At 39.2% G+C, this 16,482-nt stretch overlaps 1 protein-coding gene across 3 annotated transcripts in view; it reads left to right on the top strand.

Moving 5' to 3' along the window:
* The window catches only part of RELN (reelin), a 277,724-nt gene that overhangs the window by 218,586 nt on the left and 42,656 nt on the right, over nucleotides 1-16,482 (top strand). For all 3 annotated transcript variants that reach the window (XM_077783642.1, XM_077783643.1, XM_031507057.2), the window contains exons 31-40: nucleotides 3,774-3,850; nucleotides 5,372-5,530; nucleotides 7,431-7,619; nucleotides 7,876-8,149; nucleotides 9,476-9,616; nucleotides 9,708-9,885; nucleotides 11,288-11,372; nucleotides 13,930-14,112; nucleotides 15,466-15,637; nucleotides 15,718-15,820. In XM_077783642.1, coding sequence (XP_077639768.1) covers nucleotides 3,774-3,850; nucleotides 5,372-5,530; nucleotides 7,431-7,619; nucleotides 7,876-8,149; nucleotides 9,476-9,616; nucleotides 9,708-9,885; nucleotides 11,288-11,372; nucleotides 13,930-14,112; nucleotides 15,466-15,637; nucleotides 15,718-15,820 — 1,561 coding nt within the window. The remainder of the gene's footprint in view (nucleotides 1-3,773; nucleotides 3,851-5,371; nucleotides 5,531-7,430; nucleotides 7,620-7,875; nucleotides 8,150-9,475; nucleotides 9,617-9,707; nucleotides 9,886-11,287; nucleotides 11,373-13,929; nucleotides 14,113-15,465; nucleotides 15,638-15,717; nucleotides 15,821-16,482) is intronic.

Raw genomic sequence — 16,482 nt, forward strand, 5'->3', positions numbered from 1 at the left:
AAATCAGCTTTTTTTTTTTTTTTTTCTGTTAAACATCACAGTGAACAGGTTAACTCGCTTGAATGATTCAAGCTGGAAAGCTGGAAGCCACATCCCTGGGCTGTTTGCTAGACAGAACATAGTGGTCATCTCAAACACAAATGGGACTAACATGGACTTTTTACTTTCTTCAGTGTGTACTCAAAGGTAGTAGCCTCCTGATGCTGCTTGACCAGAACATGGACTTTTTAGACTACAGCAATTACCCTAGGCTGCCTTTATGTTCAGAGGAGAGAATAGCTGCTTCAAAAGGGCAACACAACTCATCCTAAAAGAGCAGCTAGCAAGGCCATTGCTTTTTCTTCTGCAAACATGTATTTCTTTCTTTCATTAGCTGTAAGGCAGCCTGTGTTGGTCATGTGTAACTTAGACATTGAGCTTCAGACACCTTACTCTGTGGAGATGCATCCCACTTAAATGTGTGAGGCCATCTGTAACATTAACTCTGTCTTTTTTTTCTAGAAGCAAAGGTACACGAAGTTTGTGAGAGTGTGAAGGGTTAACTGAAAGGCCCATACACTAAAAAGAAAATAATTCCTTAGCCTTGACATTTTTTTTCATTATTGGAGCTAAAATTAATGTCACTTGAAAGGGGAGATTAAAGAGAAGTACTTTTCCCATTTTGGTATTACTTTTTGCATTCGGTAATGCCTTGCATAGAATTCTATTATCTTATTAGGCATCATCTTAGCCCCTGCACAGTTATCTTTTATTTTTGCAAGGGTTTTTTGATTGGGGAGTTTTGGTGACTGAGTAAACAGCAGTGAAGCATGCCTTGAAAGACATACTGTTAGATATGTGGATTGAGGGTAGTGAATAGGAAGGCTGAAACTCCTGCAGTAGATTTTTAAGCTGCTTATTTTTCAGGTTAATAGTGTTTTCCCAGGCCTTTTAAGATCTTGTTTTGTTAAATAATGCACAGAATAGCCTGATGGAAAAATTGAAAAATATTGCAGTACACTAAATTTTTATTTTCATTCTGAATTCTTGCAGATCTACCTATGCATAGTCCATATCATCAGTTACAACTTTTTGAATGTGAAGTGTAAATTTTATGTACGGAATACATAGACTTTTTTTTTAAGTACAAAGACCCTTTTCCCTTTCATCTTTCTCTTCCCAGCACAGCAGAGTCCATGGGGTTTCGATTTGCCAGCCTGAAGTGTGTGGTAGTGCTCAGGGGAGCAGCTAGACAGGGCACCACCACACCTGAGTGTCACACTGAAAGCATTTCAAACTAAAGCTTGCACTTGGGAGCCAATGACCATAAAAACCCTCTCAAATTTTGGTATATACAATAAGTGGTATAGTAGTCTTAGCTTTTTTTGTCCTATTGCCTCCTTATTCCTTCATGTGATTGACTATACCTTTTTTTCCCAGATGAGAATGTAGGACTAAGAGAGCTGTAAGTGTCAAAGTTCATTTCACCCAGACTGGTTTTTTTTGCCCTGCACTTCAGAAACCCTCTGGAGTCTCTCTATTCCTTCCCTACTGCATGGCCCAACACACCAAAAGCACAATTTCACTGACAGTGTTTCTAGTGAAATTCTGACTGACATTGTGATACATGGATGCATTTTGGTTGCTGATGATCTGCTGCCTCCCATTTTGATGGCCTTATGACAACCTTGACTATCTGTTTGGTGGGAGCAGTTGCACACAGTGCCTACCTGGCATCTAGATAAAAACCATGTATTTTTTCCAAGTGGTGGCATCTGGCTTGTTAGCTGACTTGGCTCCCATCTGCTTTACAGACTCCATTGCTAATGATTGTGCAACCATCCCAGGGAGCTGTTCTGGGTCAGACACTTGGAGATCAAATGGGCTGATTCACCCTTCTGCAGAAAGGGGTTTTTGTTCTTTGGTTTTGCTTTTTAACACTCTTCACATTTGGCAAGAGTAAAAGAATTTTGTTACAGGACTGTAAATCTATTCACCTCTCACACATCTGTCTAGAGTTTTGTTGCCTGAATACTGTCTCCAACAACAGAGGTGCAGCAAAGAAATAGAACTTGCCTGGCTAAATGGTGTAATACTGTGAGCCTGACTGTCTAAAGCTATCTGTGGGGTTACCTTAGCAATGAGATTGATGAGGATATTCCACCTTGTCCTAGACCCTGTGGGTATACAAAACATCTCAGACAGTAGATACAGATTTTCATAACAGAACTGGAATGCATCTGGATTTAGAATCTGGATTTAGAGGAGGATTGTGATATTGTGTTCATAACAGTGGGTGAGGGAACTTGGAGCCCTGTCCGCATTTTACTGGCTCTGGCTGTAGTGATGGAGCTTGTCTGTGGTTTTACCAAAATTACAACAAACAAGGAAAAAATCCTCTAAAGCAAAAAGAGTTATCCTTGTGAATAATTGAGTGGAAAAAATGCACCTCAAAATTTATGTTTTAAATAAAGATACTATCTATGTCAATTGAATTAATGAAGCCTGATTTTCTATCATCCTAATTTAAAAATTGGCCAGGAAGCAAGGAGGAGAATGGCATTGCCAGCTTCCAGCATGCAAAATCCCATCGTGGGGTTGAGTCCAATTTCTCTGCTCTGCTCAGATGCTGTTTTTGCTGTGCAATGGAGACAACCTGTGAAGAATGTATAGATTAGGGGGTGATGGCATTGTGAGTCATCTCAATGCTCTTTACCTTAGTTATGACCTAGTAAGACTCAGATGAATGCCTGAGACATGCAGTGAAATTTGGGGAGTGAGCAGCAGGACATTAATTGAAATTAATTTTTATATAGCACTATAGTGTGTATCTAAGAGAAAATGTAAACTACTTTAAAACCAGAGTCACAATAATAAACACAAGCTCAGCAGAAATACTATGGAATTACTGCAGATTGGGGGGGTGGGGCGGGGGGGGGGGGGGGTGGGGGCGGAAACTTAGCAATATTTGGAGCACAAGGATGGAATAATACTTACAGGGGTGTTCCAGACTAATCCAGAGTTCTGTCAATAAAACCAGCAATCCTGTCTCAAGGACTTTTGTGGCATTAGAAGAGCTGCAAAAAATAGTTTTGGAAAAAAATCGAAGGCATGGAAATATGTTCATGCAGAGACTCAGATGCAATGGTTGCCATGGTTTACAGTAGAGAGAAATAAGAGAGTGTAGGGAAATAATAAAAGCACTGACTACAGGACAGGTTGCAAGAAAAGCAGCTGAGGAAATTTTTCTTCACCACTTCATCATGTGAGAACAAGAGAATATTCAATGAAATCACAATGTATAGGTTCAAAAATAAAGGGTTTATTTCACAAAATGTTCAGTGAACTCTCATCAGTGAAAATTGTTTATATCAAGAATTGAAGGCTCTAAAAATGATTGGTTATTAAGGAGGATATAATATTTTCATTACAACTCTAATGCTGTATTTTAAAGCTTCACCTAATTTCTGGTTACAATAGGCCAAGGTAAGATCTGTTGTAAGGAACAGCTTTGCCTGCTTTGGAGATTTTGCAACTTTTGTGTGAGATGGAACTCCTACAGAAACACATTTATTAGGCACAAGATTAATAAACCACATCACTTTATTCTGTCTTGAGTCTTTCAGTATTTACCATGCCCATGTTTGGTTTCTCTGGGAGTATTGCCTTATCAATAAGCCTGGAATAAAGACCTAACTGAAAATGCCATTAACTAAGAGATACAAATTATCCTGATTGATCTTGTGCTATCAGAAGATTATTACATTTCTTTTTTATCCTGTGCTTTTTAAAAGGCTAGTTCAATTTTATGTACAACTTGGAAGCAAGAGTGTTGGTAGCTCCTGCAACAGACCAAGAGCAAGGAATGAAGGTAAAGCCTCTTTTCTTTATTATAAGCCTTTACATATTGCATTGTCCGCAGTGTTTTTGCCTTTTGCTGCCTTTACAAAATCAAGTTGGTTTTTTTTTAATATAAATCAATTACCTCCTCAGTTTTCATAAATGCTAAAGAAAGTGATTTACTTTTGGTGGACTCTTCTAGTTATAATTAACTACACCAAACCTAATGGTGATCCATCTGTAGGAGTAACTGTGGAGCTGTGATGTTCTAAGACGACATTTACAAGGCAAGGTGTACTAGTCCACTATTAAACTATTGGATAGTGCTGGGAAACAGGTAAATTTACAAGTCCACAGGACTTTTCAGAAGGTCTGAAATAAGAGGAATGAAATTCAAGTTCAGGATAAAGTGGGCAAACTCCATTTCTGACCTGAAGAAGAATTGTGTACCTGAGAATTTGTTCATCTTCTGAACTACACCAGTGGGTCTAATAAAAAATTGCCTTCCAAAACAAGCTTATGCATGATTTACCCAAAACACAAGATTATAATGTTGCAGCTGAAATTTTATTTAGTCTGAATAAATTCATCTCTCCCAGATGTCTCCTCTCTTATTTGATCCACATGCTAAAAGTTACTGTGGTGGAGGACTGATACTTGTGTTTGGGAAGGATCATCATTCTGGGAGCAGATTCCCATGTTAAGTGGTCTGGTTGCATGAAGTCAGACCACTGACATGAGAGATGAGAAAATTTAATTTTCCTCTCAGTATAAAGCATTAAACATCAGTGGATTGTTTCCTAATATTTGGCGTTTAATTTGACTCACTTACTAAGGAAAGCTGTCATCTTGCAGCACAGATTGCATCAAGGTTTTGATTCTCCACTCATTTGCACCAATATAGGACACCAAAAAAAATCCATTATCCTTAAACCTGTACTGATATAAAAGAGTTTTATGAGAATAAATATACACAGGTGCTTCTTTCTTATATTATCCCTTTTGATGAGCTCTGCTGGGCTTCTGTTGTGTCTTAGTATTTGCCATATTGTGTGCATGATACAAAGACTATCTTAAATTTTCTAAATATTATGATAATTAATTTCCAAGGGTTCTGTGAGCTTGCATACATAGCACGAAGATTGTAAACCCAGCTATCAGAATAATAACTTAGTTCTTCACACAAACTGCAAGGATACCAAACATGAAATAAATACTGTGTTAAAGAAAATTATAGTTTTATTTTTATAATTTTATTATAATTATATCATTTCGGTGGTATGAGCATTAGTTTTCCTGAGGGTGTAAAATATTAGATCCTTAGAGATGGTGATGGCAAATGGCAGCTGGCATGTGGCAGCTGGTGACCCAGGTCACCTTTGCAGTAGGACTTTGTGCACAAAAAGCTCCTGGACCAGGAGTTGCCTAAAAGATGGGGCACGTATCACACGCCTGCACCGGGTGGGAGTCGGCAATTCCAGAGCACAGGGTGAACTTCCCCCTCTTTGCTCTGCACAGTCACACTAAGTGCTCTTCCTCATCTTAAATACAGGACTTGTTGTTCAGTACACAAATGACAATGGCATCACCTGGAGTTTGCTGCGAGAGCTGGACTTCATGTCATACCTGGAGCCCCAGGTTGTCTCCATAGACTTACCCCGGGAGGCCAAGACCCCTGCCACCGCCTTCCGCTGGTGGCAGCCACAACATGGTAAGCAAGGCCATCCTAAACATTTATTAAACAGCTTTACACAACCCATATGTCAGTGCTACTCAGTATAGACATGTTGTGCAGAAACCTCAGCTCATGAAAAACACGGTATTTTGAGTAGTAGAATATTGTAGGAGCATATTTGGTCTTTCCTGAGTCACACTCTGGCCATGATTTTCTTTTGTAGCACCAAACTGATGAGTGGGCTTAAGAGTAAAGTTGTTTAAGAGCTAAGTTTAAACCAAAGATGCTGAGATAACAGGAGGGAGAGGGGGAAAATTACATTTAAAAATAGCCTAATAAGTATAGAGTGACCTGAGATGCCAAATGGTTTATACTCTTTGCCTCATTTTTTTCTCTGTTTTGGAAGTGTAGGCATGACTTGGCCTTGAATCTGCCTACCTGGTGGCTCCCATCTCACTATTTTAATATCTTCACACACCATTTCTAGTGTCCTAGAACCCATCTCCCCTGCCCCTGCAAAACCTCTCAGCCACTTCCCACATCCTCAGCTGAACCTCAGCACTTCTGGTGCTGACGGATTCCTACAGTCTCTGTGAGAGCTCCCACCTCACATGGGGAAACATTACCACTACTGAAAGTGTCCTGATTAAGTTTTACCTTTGCACAAGGCAGCAGCTCCTGGATCTGCAGGAAATATAAGGCAATATTCAGAAATATAGCAAAGTACATTTCAACAGCAATTCCTTGGGGAGCAAAGCACATAGCATATATTCAGGTAATTATGGTATGCAGCTTCTTAGACATCATTTATCATTTTGATGGCTAATTTTATTCAGACATTTTCTTGTATGTGCTGGACTTAATTGTCCTCACTAGGTAAGAGAATAGACAAAGACAAGAGGGATGTGGTTTAGTTAAGACAGTTTCTTTGGCTAAAAGTGGTAAGAAATGACTGGTGCACCACAGACATCATTCTGTGATGATCATTTGCATTGGTGAATGGTGCAATGTCCAACCTGTTGCTCCCTATACTTGCCTTGGTGGCAACTGGATGACATCTGTCCCTGCTGAGGGTCATCACTCATAAGACCACTGATGACAGTCCTGTGACTCCCAGTATAAGCAACATTTTATGACTGGAAGTTGAAATATCACATTTTACACCAGCACCTGCAGGTGACAACCACTTCTGAGCAGAGATGTTAGCTCCTTCATGGACTATCCTCTGTCTGCCATTCCTCAGCTCAGAGTGACCCTATCAGCCATGACCCACGTTCCTCTTGTGGCAAGGCAAAAGCCCTGGCACATTGCTGCAAGCTCACAATTTATTGTAAAGGCTTTCCTTCCTCTCCTGTGAGGGCAGCAATTGTGCAGTAAGATGCTTTTCCCAGCATGCCATAGAAAGGTGAATTGAAATGAAGGCCAGAAATGGGCTGGAGATGATGAAAGTGAAATGCCTGTAGGCTGGAGAGCAAGAGGAGAGAAATTTTCAGGAAGGAGAACAATGCTTCTCTAAATATTATCTATATGCAGAGCCTTCAGCATCTTCCTTCATGTTCTATTCACTTTCATACAAGAGCTATATTGGGAACTAGACAGAGGCCTTTCCAATTTAGCTGTGGGGAATAGCAGGAAGGTTGTGACCCATAAAATGAAAATCCCCAATCTAGGGGCTTAGGGAGTATCTCATCCAAACAGAGGGAGAGCATCTGATGGCAAAGGCACTGAAGCTAAAGAAAGGAAGAGGGAAATACCTGTGTTTATCTGTAATAGAAACATGATCTAGTGCCCAGGTGCATCCTTGAGCAATGTTTTAGTCTTGTTGAACTGCACTCAGGCTATGTGACTGAGCACTGCTCACTGAGTGAACACACCATATGGGCATTAAAAACAACTTACAGGGACTCCACTAACCTGTCTGTTCTGGTTTTTGTAGGGAAGCATTCAGCTCAGTGGGCCTTGGATGATGTGCTTATAGGGATGAATGACAGCTCTCAGACTGGCTTCCAGGATAAATTTGATGGAACTGTGGATTTACAAGCAAGCTGGTACAGAATACAAGGAGGTCAAGTAGACATTGACTGCCTGTCTATGGATACAGCTCTGATGTTCAGTGAAAACATTGGTACGTGCCATCAAACATTGCTGCATCTTGTATGAGTCTATTTTATAAATTATATAAACAGAAAGTTTACAAGATGGGATATATAGAAAAATCCAGGTATTTAGTAATCTGTAGGGAAGAGAAGGCTGGAAAAAGGTGAAGATAGAGGTTACAAATTTGAATGACAATATTGAAAGCATATGCTGAAGGTATACTTGGTTGTTACTGTTGTATTTGCTGTTATTGTTGTATTTGTTGTTTTTCTCTCTTTGCTTAGGAAAACCTCGTTACGCTGAGACTTGGGACTTCCACGTATCAGCCTCCACATTCTTGCAGTTTGAGCTGAGCATGGGTTGCAGCAAGCCATACAGCAATTCCCACAGCGTTCACCTGCAGTATTCCCTAAACAACGGGAGGGACTGGCACCTGGTGACAGAGGAGTGTGTCCCCCCAACAATCGGCTGTCAGCAGTACACCGAGAGCTCCATCTACACTTCAGAAAGATTCCAAAACTGGAAGAGAGTTACTGTCTACCTCCCACCCTCAACCAAGTGAGTGCTGCTCTTCTGGCTATTTAGCATGACAAAGATTTTGCTGATCTAATTAGAACAAACATCCTCCAGCTTGGGAATGTTCTGCATGTCTTTTAAATTTTTAAATGTGTGTTGTCACGCCACCAGAATTTTAAATTTCATTTCAAAATATTTCATCAGCTATAATGTGAAGTGTACAGACTTAAGGAAGTTACAACTGTGATGCATAAATTCTTAAATCTTGACTATAATTTCTGGCAGTAAGAACAAGAATGCTAAACCAGCTTTTCTAACATTTATGCAATAAGAAGCAAGAATAAATACCTTGATCCATCCTTTCCTACAGTAGTGTTTTCTGTTATTGCACATTAAGTTGTCACCCAACATTCAGGCATGTTAGTTAGTCACAGCATTCATCAAGTCAGAAGATGTCACTGGATGTGCCACCTTCACTCTTTTGACCAGGAGGAGTTTTGCCGAGCTCCTCTGGATATCACAGGGCTGTAAATGGATGTGGCAGATGTGGTGGCATCCATCTCTCTAAATAAAATCATGCTCTAGTCTAGCAGTGACAGGTAATGATGACACTGCTTATGTTTGAGTATGCTTATGATCTGAGTAGTTCTGTAATTCTTCAGAGCACCCTCTGTACACATTACCTCTGTAGGTTTCATCACCCAGAAAATAGACTGGTAAAAATGGACACACAGCAAATGAACTGGGCCTGGAGTTCACATCTTGGTTTCCAATTTCACAGTTCACTCCAGAGGGCCATACATCATCTTCTAAAGAATTCTTTTTCTTCAAAACACTTTCCTCATTTGAGGATAACAAGGCAGTCAGCAGTGACAGCAGTGTGTATGCATGTGCATATTTGTACATACTTATTCATACATTCTTATGTATGCATATATATATGAACATAGATAACCATTGCTTTTCTCTTTACACAATACCTAGTATAAATAGACTTTCATAACTTCTTACTTTACTGATGCAATTTTATTGTTTCCTTTCTGCTAGCAGCACATGGAGCTGTCAAATGCTAATGGAAATACCACTTTGTGTTCAACCACTGTGTTGATCAGCAAGTGTCATCAGTAATGTTCTTTCTTGATTATCACTTTAGGCACCTTTCTTTAGAATATTCTGTAATTTTGCCTAAAAGACTAACATGAGAAATTTAAAATTCCAGTTTCCACTAGAATAAGAATATTTTCAAAATAAGTGGGCCATGCTTATTAATCTGATTTTCTTCAGAAGTCTGTGGGATTTTCTTTAGTATTTAGCACTTTCTGGATCAGAATTTTGAATCCTGAAATACATTTCCTTTGTTTTTAACAGCTCTCCCAGAACACGGTTCAGATGGATTCAGTACAATTATGCCTCTGGAGTTGATTCTTGGGCTATTGATAATGTGGTCCTGGCTACAGGATGCCCCTGGATGTGCTCAGGTCATGGCATCTGTGATTCAGGTCATTGCATGTGAGTAGAAAACTGCTTAAGCTGCTTCATAGAAAGGATGTGTTTATCCAGGCCAGATGGATAATACCTTTTCTTCCCATTGTGTTGCTAGGTGTGACAGAGGGTTTGGAGGTCCATACTGTGTCCCTGTCCTTCCTCTGCCATCTGTCCTGAAGGATGATTTCAATGGTAACTTGCATCCAGACCTTTGGCCTGAAGTCTACGGTGCTGAGAGGGGAAACCTGAATGGTGACACCATCAAGTCTGGAACAGCTCTCATTTTCAAAGGGGTCAGAGATTACTTACATTGAAAAAAAAATAATGAAAACCAGTAGAGTCAAAAATAGAAAGTAAATTTTCTCTTGTTAGCCCCATATGTTTATATTGAATTCTTTTAGCTAGAATTTGACATTTTCATTTTTCGTGTCTTTTCCTACCCTAAACATGCACCATGTTTTCCACAGTTGTTTGGTTTTTTTTTAATGAAAAAATGGGTTTCATATCTTGGTTGTGTATTATTTTGTTTGTGGTATAAACTCCTCCTTGACCACCAGAGGAAAAGAATGAAACTCTACACTGAGATTCTTGAGGTGAACTATTTGGAAATATGGTACACATTACAGTCATCTTGGAGTGTCCTGATTGGCTTTATAGCATTTTGAATAATACAAATGAGTCAGAGCTGTAGTCTGTGTAATTAATGTTTATGTAGTTTGCCTGTATTTTACTCAATTCTATCATTTTTATGTCTTCTAGTTCTTTAAAGATCTATTTTTGTTGACTGAAGATTTCAAAAGTCCAGGAAATATATTTTCTGAATTTTTCTGCTCTTAACAAAATCAATAATAGACTTTTTTTTCACAAGAACACAAATTCTCAGTTCACACAAGTCTTCATTTGACACTGTGAACTCAGGTGCCCCCCAAAAAGGGAAGTTAAATAATGTTTGGTGTATAAATAAATTCTTTGAAGTATTTATTTGCAAAAGCTTGACTCCAGTTCAACCTCTTTAGATTATTTAAATTCCAAATCACAAGATGCAAGTTGTCTAAAATTGGCATTGCTTGTTCCTGTAGATTGTTCCCCTGGGGGAAGGGTCTGAGAAAGAGGGAAGCTCTGAGAGGTGGTTTTTGCCAGATCTCTGCAGAACAGGGACTGGCTCTGGCCCCAGGATCCACACAACAAGGAGCTTGTCAGTCGAGTTGGACAGGGACTCAGGCTCCCTATGAGGTTTCCTGTGTGCTCCCTTTCCTTACAGGTCAACAGGTTGCCCCAGAAGAGGATATTTGTACAAAATATGTTTTGAAGTATAGAAAATAACTCCTAGAGAGGACTGGAATGTCCCTGCCTGGAAATTAGGGTGCTTGGCAACTGTACAGTTTGCACAAAAAATGAGTGCAGTAGCTTGGACTAAATGTCTAAGTCAGTCACATCCCAGGGGTTCAGAGCACAAACTGAATGAGCTGTAACTGTGCCTGTACCTGACCATGTAGTTATACCTCTGTCATATCTTGGCTCACTTTACCAAGGCTGTCACTGTCCCCATTTTTTGCCTGGGAAAAGGTGGGGTACAGAGAATTTCCCCTCTTGCTGCCACCAGCAGGCATTAGCAGACAACAGCCAAGCAACTATAAGCTTGGCTGTTCTCAATAATGAGAACTGATATTCACATTGTATATTCTGTATTTGCAGGAAGGACTGAGAATGCTTGTGTCAAGAGATCTAGACTGCACTAATACAGTGTACATCCAGTTTTCATTTAAATTTATTGCCAAAGGTAAGATCACCATTGACTTACTACCACTTCAGTAGCTATATTAGTACATAGTAGCAACACAGAAAAGAATAGATTTATATTTTCAACTTCAGTGTATGGTAGTGATCAATAGTTTATGGTAGATTATATACGAGCTTGTTTGAAATTTTGCATCATCCCTTCCTTGCTCCCAGCCTAAATGACTGTCTGTGCAGCTCCTAAGAAAAAAATGGATTGTAGTATCATCAAAAATATCACAGCTAGTAAAGTCTTTGTGCAGAAAAGAAACAAAAGAGCTCAAGATTTTGTAGAGATTTCCAATTATGTTGGGAAAAAATTATTTGTCCAAGTTTTTTATGTCATAAAATTCTGCCTACAGTAAATTATTTAAGGGACTAATAGTAAACTACAGTGGTTTTCATTTTCTAGATTCAGTCCACTGCATTCAAATCTCTTACAATTTGACTGTCTAGCAGGTATCTTAGAGGTAACTGAAACTCCATAATTCAATTTAATTGATACAAAGAATAGTCAGACTTTACAAGACAAGTTTTACGTGTTGTTGTAAATAACTTGTGACAGTTCCTCCAGTACAAGGACTTTTAAGCCAATGATTCAGTCTTAACCCTGCTCCAAGGCTCTGCCATCCTTGGCTTTAAAAAATAATTATATCCAAGCCTGGAGTGGCATGATGGAGAACCACTAAACTGCTTGAAGGTTTGAGCCACTCCCATGCAATTTCAGAAATTTTCCCCAAATTTTCTGATAGAATTGGCACTTCCAGGCTGAACTCTGTTGAAAAACTTCTCTCACTCTGGTGTAAGGAAGATGTCCATAGTTTCTGTGGTATGCTCAGTGCTCTGGGACTAGACCCTAACTGACTCAATGTTACCAACAGCTTAAAATAGTTTTGAACCTCCTATAGATACTAAATAAGTATCTTAACCAAATCTGTGTATGGATGAGTGAAAATATAGCTCTTTTTGAATTATTATTGATTTTCTTTAACAGGTATTTAATCATATATATTGGACTATTTATCAAAAAGAGAGAAAACTGTAATAACCAAAAACATAACATGCCCCAAAATTATAACACACCAAATATTTCATGCTTATAAGTGAAATCTTTTCAAAGACTTCTTTTACAAAATTATGCCTTGGTAATATTTCTTCATATGATCATTGAAAAAAATATTAAAAAATAAAGTGAGTAAAAATATTGCTCTGAAGGCAGGAATAGCCAAAGGCCCAAGCCTGGATTTTGACATGACCCACAAGGAGTAAAACCGTGGAACACCAGGAGAAATCTCCCTATTGAATCTGTATTACTTGTTAGCACTACTGCTGGATCCAGGACTTAGTCCCAACAGCTCCCTGATGTTGAATACAAATTGATATAGCTGGGCATATCTCTCAGCTGTGAGAGTTAAAAGCAGTGTGTTGTTTACTGTTAATTGCCACAGATAAGCTGAAATCAGCTCCTGGCTGCAAACAGCTCTTCCCTGCTCCACAGCCTGTGGTTGAATATTAGCACTGGAGCAGAGGGAAGCAGGAGCATGTGCACCAGGCACTTTGCTTTCAGCAAGTGTGGTTAATTTAGGAATAGAACAAGGAAAAAGCTTGCACAGTAACACACAGTGAGTCAGGGATGAAGAAACTGTCCTTTAGTCCTTTCCTTCTGCTGGTTCCTGACTGAGTTTTTGGGGACATCACTGTGCCACACCATGAAGGGAGCAGCGAGTGTAAATTTGTCTGAGTGAGACCTCAGTTCAGAGATGCTGTCACTTGGACACTGGTATTCCTGGACTGCAATCTAGGCACGGGCAATATAGGCTGAGGGCTGAGCTTGTGAATGGTAACCTGCATCAAAAATGAGTGCTGGGCTCTAATTAGCATGTGTTAATAACTAGGGCTCTAAAGATCTTTTGTTTTTTACTCTTTAAAGCTCTAAGTAAAAAAAATAGGAGGAGCTGGTAGTTAGAAAATGCAAATTTTACTGTCAGTTCCACTGACTTTTAGGCCTAGTTTAAAGCATAGAATATTGCTTTGTTGTTGTAAAAACATGCTAATAAATATTCTCAGTGCTCTCCATCACTTATTTCTGGGCATGAATATCCTCATCCCTGTGTCTGCAGTGAGAACCATAGACTCATAAATTTATGAGGATGGGGACTGTGCCTTTATCTGTGGGTGCTACAGATGGTGATGATAATTTCTTGTACCTGGACAAAACAAGTGAATAAATACTGTATATGTTTGTAGTAGAGGGAGTTGGTGTGTTCTAATCTAAAAAAGTATAACACTGAGATAGCTTCTCATCTAAATAATTAACTATTATTATATGTATAAGGAATAGTAATGCAAATTTAGCCCCTATTTCATTTGCATTTTGCAGACAAACAAGGGAAAGCACAGAAAGACATGTGTACAATGTGTATGTAACATCCCAATAGCTTAAGCTGTTGTTAAAGGAAGACCATACTTTGTAGTGGATGTCAGAGCAATATAATTTCATTTATACTTGCTTGAACTTACTGGATTTCAATAAACATAAATCCATGTCCTTTATGCTCCAGGCACCCCTGAGAGGTCTCATTCCATCCTGCTGCAGTATTCTGTCAATGGTGGCATCACTTGGCAGCTGATAGATGAGTTTTACTTCACCCAGACTACAGATGTCCTCTTTATCAACGTTCCTCTGCCCTACGCAGCCCAGAGCAACGCAACGCGGTTCAGGCTCTGGCAGCCTTACAACAATGGTAAGGGAGGGACGCACCCCTGGGAGTCCAGCTCCATGCTTGCACAGCTCAGCATCTCTAAGAGTGTGCATTTTTTGAACTGAACAATTAGAGAGACTCTTAAATCATGGGAGTTTTGTGTTTGAGTTCCTTCAATTAGAATTACTGCAGGATTATGTTTACTGTTCTTAAAAAGCAGTTGAATGCTTTAGAGTACAGTACCTTCACCTGACATCCCTGGATTGTGTGTAGAAAAGTATCAGCTTTGGCCCTGGAGGGAGTGGGAGATCAAGAAACACCAATGAAGTTAACTTCACTCAGGTTCCTCTCATTATTTTTAATGGGCATGATTCTCACTTACACTGAGGCCCCATTAGGATGCTCCAATTATACAAAAGTGTCCCAAGTGTAAATGGGAACTGGGCCTACCTTACTCAGAATTAACTAGGCATTAAAAACCCATTTAGAAAGAGTATGTAGTGAGCAGTTAATCTTTTGATTAAATTGTAAAGGACTTGAAAACCACAAGAGGAAGACAACTCATTCCTCCTGATTACAGGAGATGTGCCAGCTGAAGGAAGCTCTTCTCTGCTCTCAGTTACTCTGAGCACAGTTCCAAGCAGAAACTGACATTAACAGCTCTAAAGAATTCCAGCAATCATTTTGACATGGTGATTCAGCAACAGTTTATTCCATGTAGGCAAATTCCTAGTACACCCTAACAAAAAAAAGCCAATTAAAATCTGGCAATCCTGTTTCAGTTCATTCTTCTGACGTGTCCTGCCTAAAACAATTATCTAAACTCTTCTCTAGTGAACTCAACCACTTTTAGATAAATGAAAAAATGCTACACAGAAGATCTGTCAATTTAATCCTTCCTCTTCAGTTTGAGAATACCAATTTTCTGATGTATATGAATACATAATCCATTGAAGAGAAGGAGTTTGAGTTTCCTTCTCTATGGAAGAACTCTTCCCAGGCATTCAAGCTTCTGAGTGCAAGGATGTAGAATGAAATTGCACTTTCAGGCTGCTTTGACTCTGTAGCAACTACTCATTTAGATGATTCTTAATTGAAGAAGGCAATGACAGAATTTCAAAGTAAATATGATTTAAATAGGAGATAGTTGTTCAACACCCATTGCTTTTCACTCTTTGTTTTGCTGTGACTTCTATAAATTTTAGGGAATAAAAGTTAATTCCTTAGGGTCAAGCCACATAGCAGTATAGAAACTATTTTCAAGGAAAGTGAAAATAGTGATCCCACACTTTTTAGCATCTTCCTCTTCACATAATCCATAAATACTGGCTGCTGTTGTCCTCTCTATTAATATTAGTATTAGGTCTTAATAGAATATTTCCATTTTCTTTGTAGGCAAAAAAGAAGAAATCTGGATTATTGATGACTTCATTATTGACGGAAATAACCTGAAGAATCCCATTATCCTTTTGGATACCTTTGACTTTGGTCCTAAAGAGGACAACTGGTTTTTCTATCCTGGTGGAAACATTGGGCTTTATTGCCCATATTCATCTAAAAGAGCTCCGTAAGGTTCTCTCAGCAATACAATAGAAAAAAATGATTTTTTAAAAGTGATTCTAAAGCACTTCTCTCCTTGATTTTCAGGGAAGAAGACTCAGCTATGGTATTTGTTTCAAATGAAGTTGGAGAGCACTCAATTACCACAAGGGACCTGAGTGTGAATGAAAATACTATCATCCAATTTGAGGTACTTGGCCTCAGAAAGTTATTTTGCCTTTTGCTGCATGTTCTTCCATATTCTGCTCTGTTGTACTCACCCAGCTGTTTTGTTTCCAAATTGAGAAACCTGTCTAATTTCCCCTCTAATTGATTTGACATTACTCTCCCTCATGTGAATGTATCATGATGCTTTTAATACATAGATAAGGGAAAATTCTGCCTCAAAGTCTTCTACTTTCTAGCCTTAATTACTACTATGTCTGTGCCTATATACTTGCACTGATAGCATTTTAGTCCATGTCCTATGCATTGGAGGGTCACGACTGGCAGGCAAGAGGACAAGCAAAATATAGTGAGAGTCCAAACTTCCACTTCACAGCCTGCTCGAGGTAAGAGTACAGCATTTCTACAAGCTGACCAGTGGAAAGCTACAACTTCATCTGTGACAGTAGAAAGTAATTTTTCCTACCTGCTGGCTTAACTGCACTGTTGTACTTTCTCAGTGACAAGCTTCTGCTTTCCTTTTGCTTTTGCTCACATCATAGCTGCTCTAGATGAAGCTGGTTTTTGGCTATTGTGGCCTGAAGTCATCCCATTTTAGGGAGTTAAAGAAAGCTCATGAATAAGGAACATATTTTTGTGTTTCATCTAGTCAGTGGAAACAGGTACCCCAGTGACAACACAAGAGTC

The sequence above is a fragment of the Lonchura striata genome, chromosome 5, assembly GCF_046129695.1.
Source record: "Lonchura striata isolate bLonStr1 chromosome 5, bLonStr1.mat, whole genome shotgun sequence".
In the NCBI taxonomy this organism is placed as follows: domain Eukaryota; kingdom Metazoa; phylum Chordata; class Aves; order Passeriformes; family Estrildidae; genus Lonchura; species Lonchura striata.